The sequence below is a fragment of the Scomber scombrus genome, chromosome 16 (genome assembly GCF_963691925.1).
Source record: "Scomber scombrus chromosome 16, fScoSco1.1, whole genome shotgun sequence".
Lineage (NCBI taxonomy): Eukaryota > Metazoa > Chordata > Actinopteri > Scombriformes > Scombridae > Scomber > Scomber scombrus.
This window is the reverse complement of record NC_084985.1, coordinates 4187984-4198706: the sequence shown is the minus strand read 5'-3', so window position 1 is coordinate 4198706 and position 10723 is coordinate 4187984. Positions and strand designations below refer to the sequence as shown.

The following is a 10723-nucleotide window of genomic DNA, read 5'->3' as shown; positions in this document are numbered from 1 at the left end:
CTCCTCTCTTCCTTTCTTCCGTGTCCTCTGCATCCACATTCCTTCCTTCTCATTTCTCCTCTTCTTGTCCTCCATTAACCCTCCTGTTGTCCTCAAGTCAAGGAAGGAAGGGAGGAAGAAGGAAGGAAAGGAGAGGAAGGGAAGATGGAAGGAGGGAAGGAGGGAGGAAGGCAGGATGGAAGGGAGGAAGAAGGAAGGAAAGGAAGAAGGAAGGGAGAAGAAGGAAGGAAAGGATGGGAGGAAATAAGGAAAGGAAGGGAGGAAAGAAGAATGAAGGAAAGGATGGAGGAAGGAGGGAAGGAGGGAGGAAGGAAGGATGGAAGGGAGTAAGAAGGAAGCAAAGGATGAAGAAGGGAGGAAAGGAGGGAGGAAGAAGGAAGGAAGGACAGAAGGAAGGAAGAAAGGGGGATGGAGGAAGGAAAGAAGGAAGGGAGGAAAGAGAGGAAAGAAAGAAAGAGAAGGAGGGAGGGAGGAAAGACAGACGGAAGGAAGGAAGGAAAGAAGGAGGGAGGATGACACAAAGGTTAAGTCTCTATCTTATCTTCAGTTATCCATCTTCTCTTATCCCTTATCTTTTTCTTCTTCTCTTGACCCCTCATCCTCCTTTCCTTTTCTCTCCTTTCTTGTCTTCCCTCATCTCCTCCTCTTTTTCTGCTTTCTTAATGCCCTTTTTTTTGTAAATTTGCAACTGGAGCTACAAAACATGAGATTTGTCACAAACACACAGTTTCTCTCACACACACACACACACACACACACACACACACATCAACACGTTCATCAGCATTCTCATGTTTCAGGGCGGTTGTAGCGACGCTGTTGTGGATGAATAGTCAATGAGCCGTGAATACTCAGCGGATTTCCCCACCGTGCCAAAACATGCATACATTTTGGATAATGGCTCATTCCGCGGAGAAGCGTCGAGCCTTTTTGTCAACTCTCTGCAAAAAATTATCATGAATGTATTTTAATTTCGTCCTCTCCTGATGGCGGCGCGTTAAGGGAGAAAGATGATGCTGACTGTGGTGTTTCATAAAAGCTGGTTTCATCAGGGAACTTGCTGAAAACTTGAATTTTTATGCATGAAAATTGATTTTTTTTTTTTTTATCCTCTCCTCTTGATTTCTCTATTTTTCCACAGACATTCTCACAATGTTTTAATATATTTAGGGAGGAAGAAGAAAGAAGAGGAGGGAGGAAAGGAGGGAGGAAAAAGGAAGGAAAGGAGGAAGGAAGGGAGAAAGAAGGGAGGAAGAAGGAAGGAAAGGAGGGAGGAAGAAGGAAGGAAAGGAGGGAGGGAGGAAGGAAGGAAGGGAGGGAGAAGGAAGGGAGGGAGGAAGGAAGGGAGGGAGGGAGAAGGAAGGAAAGGAGGGAGGAAAAAGGAAGGAAAGGAGGAAGGAAGGGAGAAAGAAGGGAGGAAGAAGGAAGGAAAGGAGGGAGGAAGAAGGAAGGAAAGGAGGGAGGAAGAAGGAAGGAAGAAGGAATAAGAGGAGGGAGGGAGGAAAGGAAGGGAGGGAGGAAGGATGAAGGAGGGAAAGGAAGGGAGGAAAGGAAGGATGGATGGAGGAGGGAAGGGAGGGAGGAAGGTAGGAGGGAGGGAAGAAAGAAGGAAGGAGGGAGGGAGGAAGGAAAGAAGGACAGGAGTGAAGGTATGGGGAGGAAAGAAAGAGAGAAGGAGGGAGGGAGGAAAGAAGGAAGGGAGGAAGGAAAGGAAGTAAGGAAGGAAGGAAGGAAGGGAGGAAAGAAGGAACAGTCAAAACAGACAGGATCAATTTGACCGGGGAGGACGACACGAAGGTTAAAATGTCCAATTATGCATAAAAGTGTAGCGGTTGTCATGACAACCTGACATAAAACATAAAAGCATTACATTAAAAAAAAAAGATTTACAAAATATGAGTCGCCTGCAGGAGTGAGAATATTCATAAAAACATCATAAAACCAGTAATAAAAACTGAAAAGCACTCAGAAAGCCTCCTCCAGGGATTCACAATCCTCTAAACGTACTTTTTTGTTTAATAGAAAATGATTAGAAATGTTTATTTATTTATTTAAATGTTGAATGTGTATCTGTATCTGGATTTTTTAGATGTGATGAGTCACACAGTTATTGCTGCAGTTCCTGACAAACTCTTCATAAATGCTTTATTTCTAAAAGTTAAAGAGCAGTTTGACTCATATACAGTAAAGTTAGGACACTGTTTGGTGTTGTTACAGACATAACAGGCTATACGTCATTTAACAGGGCCTGCAGGTTGCTTATTAGCACTTTAACCCTCCTGTTGTCCTCGAGTCAAGGAAGGAAAGGAGGGAGGAAGGAAGGAAGGAACGAAAGGAGGGAGAAAGGAAGGAAGAAGGAACGAAAGGAGGGAGGAAGGAAGAAGGAAGGAAAGGAGGGAGGAAGGAAGGAAGGAAGGAAGGAAGAAGGAAGTAAAGGAGGGAGGAAGGAAGAAGAAAGGAAAGGAGGGAAGAAGGAAGGAAGAAGGAAGGATGGAAGGAAGAAGGAAGGGTGCAAGGAAGAAGGAAGGAAAGGAGGGAGGAAGGAAGGAAGGAAAGGAGGGAGGGAGGAAAGAGAGAAGGAGGAAAGAAGGAAGAAAAGAGGAAAGAAAGAGAAGGAGGGAGTTAGGAAAGAAGGAAGAAAGGAAAAAGGAAGGAAGGGAGGAAGGAAGAGGGAAGGATGGAAGGAAGAAGGAAAGAAAGGAGGGAAGACGGAAGGAAGGAAAGGAGGGAAGAAGGAAGGAAGAAAGAAGGAAAGGAGGGAGGAAGTAAGGAAGGAAGGAAGGAAGGAAGAAGGAAGGAAGGAAAGGAGGGAGGAAGGAAGGAAGGAAGGAAGAAGGAAGGAAAGGAGGGAGGATTATTAAAAAAGTGCTGATATAAAAAATAATAAAACTAGGGAAAAACAACACAAAAAAGCAAAAACGATGCATATATAAGTAAATAAATATATATATTTCACATTTGCATGAGTATAATTGCACAATAGTAGTCTCTAAACTTTTATAGTCCATTGTGAGTGTAATTCATATATATTACTAATTTCAATTCAACTGTGCAATATAGACATTATATACATATTTTCTTTCACTTTAATCTGTGCAATAACAGTATCATCTATCTCTGATATATTACCACTCAACACCAATATTACTCTATATTATTTTATTATATATATTTGTTTGTGTTATTGTTCTTATTATTTCTCATACTTATTATTTATTGTACTTTATTCTTTTTCTTAATGCTGCTCTTTCTATTTTTCTCCACTGTGGGACTAATAAAGTGATATCTTATCTCAAAACCCATAGCAGTAATCTGTGTATGTTTGTGTATGACTCTGTCTCCACCCCAGGGTGCAGGAGTGATGTCCGTCTACCTCTTCATGAAGCGCTACGCTGAGGAGGAGTTGTACAGGCCCCACCCGACCCTCTACCGCCCCCGCATGTCCGACTGCAGCGACTACAGCGGCCAGTTCCTCCATCCGGACTCCTGGCCTCCACCTCAGCGAGGCCGCAGCCCCTCCGACGTCTCCTCTGACATTTCCATCCAGCTCAACCAAACTCCGCCCCCGCAGCCTCCACCCAAGGGGGGCAGCAGCTCCCAGCAGACGCCCTCCTCCTCCGGGCCGTCCTCCGCAGCCAGCTACCAGCTCCAGGCGGCCTCCTCCTCCTCCACCTCCTCCTCCTATCCCCATCCCCTCCACCCAGCTGCCACCTCTACCCTACCAAGGGTGTCCCACGCCCACGCCCACACCCACGCTCACCCTCACTCTCAACCCCACCCTCATCCGAGCGGGCCCCCACCCCAGTCCCTGCCAATGGCGGGGCCGCCCTCGCACGTACCTCCACCTCGCTACCACACGCACATGCGGATGAGCGCCTCGCCATGCTAGGCTACAAAGGAGGGGAAAACACAACTTGGGTGGGGGGGTTGGGTGGGGGAGGGGTGATGAGGTGGATTAGATTGGCTCTGCTACAGCTGTTACACACCACAAGACAAAAACACACACTCCAACAGAAATCCTGTAACCCTCGCAGTGTGTGGGAGGAGGGATGCAGCAGAGTGGATGAAGGAGGGAGGTTTAAGGAGATCAAAAAAAAAAAGAGGGAAGAAGAAGGGGGAGGAGGAGGAGGAGGGGGGAAGAAGAAGAGAGGCAGGTGGGCGGAGAGATGACTCACCGCCGATGCCGAAGCCTCCGAGACGAAGACAGACACTTAACAAAACTTTGAACACGCTGGGAGGGGAAGATGGGAGGAGTTGTACGGTTTAGTAGCAACGAGACGTTTGTGACGGGTACATTCATCATCAGGGCCGTGATACACAGGCAACAGGCAACAGTGTGAAGCAGCACAGGAAACAGGAAGCTGAACCATTTCCCCAAAGCACTGTTCATTCAGAAAAACAAGAAAAAAAAGAGTTAAATAAACAATATATCTGATATACATGTATTATCATTTCATCAAACAAGGACTCAAGCTTCCTGCTTTTCTTTGAAGATCACTCGATTTAGAATAAAAAATAAAATCATCTATTTTTTTTTTTTTTTCATTTGATGGACATGGTTGGGAAGATTATTTTATTACTTTCTAAATAAATGTTTTAAGCCCATTTTAAACCTTTTTAATTGAAAGCAGACTGCTGTTACTGTTACTGTGGCATTTGTTTTTGTTTTTTTGGGTTAAAAACGTCAAACAGGCATCGCTTCAACTCAGTGATATTACACAGACAATACAGTTAATACATATGAGAATTATTAAAGATATAAAACATATTTTTAAATAACCTGTATACCTTAATGTGAAGATTTATTCAAGATGCAAAAATATATATATATGTATATTTCTGCCCACACTGTTAATAGTTGGGCTCATTTGATTACATTGAAATACTGAAATTTTATATTTGCATGAAAATGACTCACAATGAATCACAGAATCATGATTTTAAGTTATAAACATGGGAGAATAATTCATAGATCATTATGAGTCAGAAAAGTAAATATTAAAGTGACACATGAACCACTAAAGGGCCGCTGTGACACACTGTGATGTTGCAGGTTCATTGCATGTCACAACTGTGCAGGACGAGTCTAATACTAATCTGGGTTGGAATCTGCATCAGAAATGTTTTGTATGCATAACGTGGCGCTTTTTAATGCTGCATCAGCTGTATCAGCATATTCTGAGTGATCTGTAGCAGCAGTCAGATTTCAACATGTTTCTTGCCAACTTCCACCTGGTGCAGCCCAAAAACCTCACAGTGTATAAAGGCCTTCAGATGGCTGCTAACTAACAATATATTAGATTATTTCAAATTAAAAGTCAGTGTGTCTCTAAAATGAACATAGGTATGTTAGCCTTTGTGTCGTCCTCCCGGGTCAAATTGACCCTGTCTGTTTTGACTGTTCCTTCTTCCCTCCTTCTTTCCTTCCCTCCTTCCTTCCTCCCTCCCTCCCTCCTTCTCTCTTTCTTTCCTCTGTCCTTCTTTCCGTCCTTCCTCTTTTCCTTCCTTCCTCCCTCCTTTCCTTCCTTCTTCCTTCCTTCCTCCCTCCCTCCTTCCTTCTTTCCTCCCTTCCTTCTTTCTTTCCTCCCTCCTTTCCTTCCTTCTTCATTCCTCCCTTCCTTCCTTCCTTCCTTCCTCCTTTCCTTCCTTCTTCATTCCTCCCTTCCTTCCTTCCTTCCTTCTGCCTCCTTTCCTTCCTTCTCCCTTCCTTCCTTCCTCCTTTCCTTCCTTCTTCCTCCCTTCCTTCCTTGACTCGAGGACAACAGGAGGGTTAATGGGTTCAGTTTTCTGTCCCAGTTTGTAATAATTAACCATAATAAAGCAACACACCTGCTCTTTTATTAAGTATTACACCATGCATCATGCAGCAGTGTACTGATGGTGACCTGTTACACTTCCTGTTACACTTCCTGTTACACTTCCTGTTAAACCTCTGTGAGCTGATACAGGCTCCAACCCTCCACCGCTCTGCACAAGATAAACAGTTTGAGCACCATGTCTCACCCCAAGCATGAAAAACACAACTAATCGAACTATATAAACCTCTAATTTTCCCATTTTCTAGCCAATTTAGGCTGAAACATCATCGCTTCAGGCTCTAAGCGTTTCCAACTCGTGTTATAATGAGAGAAAGCTTATTTTAATGACTTTTTCCTCATTTGGTGTTTTGTAATAATAAGAACATATATCAGAATTACATGAGAATTATCTTGGCAATTAAATTGTGAATAATCTAAAATTGAAAGAAACAGATCAATATTTTAGCCGATTCCTGCTCAATATTCTTCATATTTAACCTCCGAAAAACGTCTAATTAGCTTATTTTAATGAGCAACTTTCATTTGGTGCAATAACAAAAGTTTTGTGATATAACAAGATAACGTGATTTGTTTATTTATCATAAGAATATATCTCTAAATAACATTAAAAAAAATCTTTGTACCCAATTAAATTGTGAATAATCTCATCTTTAAAGAAATAAATAGAAATTATACATATTTACGATGCATTTGCCACATTGATTTATGAGTTTATGAGTTTCGTTACTTCCCAATCTTGTTCATGGAAATGTGCATTTTTTAAAAAACATGGAAAAACACCACTATGATAGAATATATATTGTTAATAATCAGTATTGCTTACAACTTTTGCCCATGTACCATGACCTACGAACACTTCTATATACTGTACACTCCCAGAGGAAAACTGTATATGCATAGAGATTTATACTTCAACTGTATAGACATTCTTCTTCTTCTTCTTCTTCTTCTTCCCTCTCTTGAAAATGTTACGAAGATTTAAATCACATACGTCTATACATCGCGGGGGGTTGTAAATATTTACCGTATGTTTTAGGGTGTTTTAGCTAATGAATTTTCTAAGCTGTTTCTATTTTGAGAGGAAAAAGCTTCGAGGATGAATGTTAAACATTTTTTTTGTGGAATGAAAACTGAAGAAGACGTGAAACCTGAGAGACTTTTTAAAAGAAAAAGTGCCGAGCACAGTCGGAGGAGTTTCTGTAACCGTGACGATTTAAACCAAACAGGGACTTCGCCATCGAAGCTTTGACACTGTTGCAAATGGAGAGCGGGAGAATTACATTTTATGAAGTGTGTAGCCTACTGTACATAATCTTACATGCAGATATTTAATATAGATAACAGACCTCTTGAAGCCAGGATCAGATTATATTCCATTTGAATCCATTCAATTAAGACTCTAAAAAAGACATAAATGCTCTTATACAGTAGTATTTTTTATTCATTTGACTGAAAACGTGCTTCCTGAATTGACACAATGAGATGAAATGGAATCCAACTCTTCCTGGTTTTATATTAAAAAAGGAATCGAAAAAGGTTTATATGAGTATAAAGAGCAGAAATTGGTACTTTTGATGAGCTTATGGGAAGAAAACTGAAAGAAAAAAAACCTGAGTGCACTGTGACAGATGGCCGTGCAATCAACCTCACCTTCTGCTTTCATCTATTATTAATGCAAAGCTACCTGCAGTGGGACTAAGATTATACTTTACATCTACATTTATTTATCTTTTTTGCACAAGAGGGAAAAGTTTATCCTTTCAGAACTTTATCCGATGTGCTCGAATGAGGCAGATGCCATAAAAAAAATACAAATCCAACGTCCCTCAATAAGATTAATGGCGGCTGCTTCAGTGTCAGGGTCCTGGTCACACTGTCATCACTTACTGGGACAGTTGGAGAGAGAATAGAGCCGTCGTTAGAGTGACGATGATAAATCAGAAAAGTGTCTGCTGTGTAAAAAAAGAAAGGCCTTTATGAGCAGAGAAAAGTTACATGAGGAGGTTTGGTAGGAGGAGGTTTAAGAGGCATAAAGACACCAGAGATCATCGTCTATATAACCCTTACATACTGTTCAGGGGCCAATTTGACCCACTTTTACATCTGAGAACTATACAAAATACTTCTTCTTTTAGCCTGAAATTTCTTCCCCTAATGTGACCCAGATTTTGCAAAAAAGGAAAAATATTTGACGCATATTCATCCAAAATTTCAAGAATGTTCTTTTATTCACATTTAATTTAATTAACCTTAATCTGGAGGAGAAAAAAAATGGTTTTGATTTCTACAGTCAGACTGTAACTACTTCTTTTTCCTCACTTTCTTTTTTTCTCCTCGCTAATTGTCCTGATTGTGTTCACCTGTTACATTAGAGCCTTATTTAACCCTTTACATACTGTTCAGGGTCCAATTTGACCCATTTTTACATCCAAAAGCTGTAAAAAATACTTTTTAATTTTACCCAGAAAATACAAAAAAGGAAATATATTTGACACATATTGATCAAATTGTCATTCTTCACATTTAATTTAGTTCATTTCTACATCAGAGAGCTGTCAAAACACTTTTTTCTTTTAGCCTGAAATGAAATATCTTCCCCTAATGTGACCCAGAATATACAAAAAAAAAGGAAATATATTTGATGCATATTCATCCAAAATGTCAAGAATGTTGATTCTTCAGATTTAATTTAATTCATCTTAATCTGGAGGAAAAAAATGGTTTTGATTTCTACAGTCAGACTTCAACAACAATGAAGTTCCTTTTCCTCACTTACCTCATTTTCCTTTTTTCTCCTCACTAATTGGCTGTTTGGTTCAACCCTCTGTCACCCCTAATTATCCTGATTGTGTTCACCTGGTACACTTGAGCCTTATTTTACGTTGTTCACGGTCAAATTTAACCCGTTTTTACATCCGAAACCTGTAAAAATACTTTTCCCTTTTACCCAGAATATACAAAAACGCTGCTTCTGGAGAGCTACTGCCCTGCATGCTTTAAGTGTCTTCCAAATCTAACACACCTGTTTCTAATTATTAACTCATTATCAAACCCTTTGACGAGCTTCGCCAGCTTGCTAACGAGTTAATAATTAGAATCAGGTGTGTTAGATTGAGGAGACACCTAAAATATGCAGGGTAGTAGCTCTCCAGGAGCAGAGTTGGACACCATTGTATTATAGGAACTTGGATACTGGACTCAAAGATGGAGCTTATTCATTCAAATTCAAATTGCTCACCCGTTTTGGCACATAGGCTTTACATTGGGATGACCTTGCATACTTTAAAATCTCTTTTCTATGCTCTGGTAAAGTTCTGCACATATAAGACTTTTGTGGATTCAAAATGCATAACACAAAGAGCAATAATTGACTTTATTTAGCAGTTTGATGTGTCTATTTTATAATGGTGGGCTATGGTGAAGATGGATTTTGGGCTGCAGGGGATTAAATTGCTGCAATACCCAAAGTGGCCACTAGGAAACATTGGTGACACCAGGCGGGGAGTTCCTGTCCTCTGCAATGAGGCCAACGAGGAAGTAACTTAAAACTGCATTCTATCAAAAGGCCACCAGGGGGCGACCGTTTTGGTGTCAAAAGGACTTCCGTCTCTATACAAGTCAATGGAGAATTCACCAACTTCTCACTTGATTTCTAACCTCAGTAAACGTTTTCAAAATGTGTTTATGGTCTCAATCGCTAGTTTAAAGCCTTCTTCAATGCAGTATGATGTTCATTTGGGACATTTTGGCCTCCCTGATTTTATATGTGACGATAAAGCAGGGTATGCATTAGGGCGTGGCTACGTCATGATTGACAGGTTGATTGGTTCACAGGTTCAGGAGGGCGCCTCATGCCCCTCCTGATGCCCATATAAGTAGAATCTATGGGGGTCTTTTTACCCAGCATGCACCTAAAATTTTCAAGATGGCGCTGCCCAGATCCAAAACTATTGGCTTCCGAGCAGCAGTCCATAAACCAATGGTTGACGTCACGGATGTTACGTCTATTTCTTATATACAGTCCATGGGTGACACATTATCCAGCTCTCTTAATACATCCACAGTCCATGTTATGATGGATATTTTACATGTTGAAGCAGGAAGGAAGGGTTTATGTCCCGACAAAAAGTTGGAAGCACACTGTTACTGTTGTCTAAAAAATATATTCGTATTGCTATAGCGTTAAGAAAAACCTATAAAGTTCAGGGCTTTTTGCATATCTTTGTGTACAGTGATTGACATTCAAGAGGCTTTTTCAGTTAGACTCCCATTGAAGTTCTCATGCACAGTGACTTTTAGTCCCGTATTTAAAAAGATTGCTTGATTTTTTGTAGCATATTAACAATTGTGCCCCAAGACAGGGCATTTGTTTGTAGCCATTTTTAGACCTATACGAGGGGGGAAAAAATGTTATGCTTATACAACCTGTGGTACTGTTAAAGAAAGAACAGTGTAGCAATTAACTGCAGTGTTAGCATCTTTTATGGATATTTGCTATGTAAAACTTTAACTAGGAAAATCATTTAGCAGCCGAGAAGCTTTTTCGCTGGTTTTTTGAGATGTTTGTTTTTAATTGCCAAAGCTGAGCATTCTTGCTATATGTAGTGAACACACACACACACACACACACACACACACACACACACACACACACACACACACACACACACACACAAACCAGTTCATCCTCAAAAAGAAAAAAAACGACAACATAGGTCGAAAATTCAAACTGACAAAAAACGTCCTATAGTTACGGACAGTTAGTGACAGACAGGTAATTATGACCTGCAGTTAGTGACGCATTTCCGATGACATCATTATTTTAAAAAATGACAAATTTCCTTAATAGGAGGACGGCAAAAAGTGGACTTAGCTGGAGACAGGAGACTGATATTCGCCTCCTG

At 40.7% G+C, this 10723-nt stretch overlaps 1 protein-coding gene across 1 annotated transcript in view; it reads left to right on the top strand.

Annotated features, from left to right (window-relative positions):
- Nucleotides 1–3889, top strand: part of LOC133996891 (voltage-dependent calcium channel gamma-7 subunit-like) — a 52748-nt gene extending 48859 nt beyond the window's left edge. The window contains exon 4 of the mRNA XM_062436406.1: nt 3350–3889. Within this exon, the coding sequence (XP_062292390.1) occupies nt 3350–3889 (540 nt within the window). The remainder of the gene's footprint in view (nt 1–3349) is intronic.
- The last annotated feature ends 6834 nt before the right edge of the window (nt 3890–10723 follow it).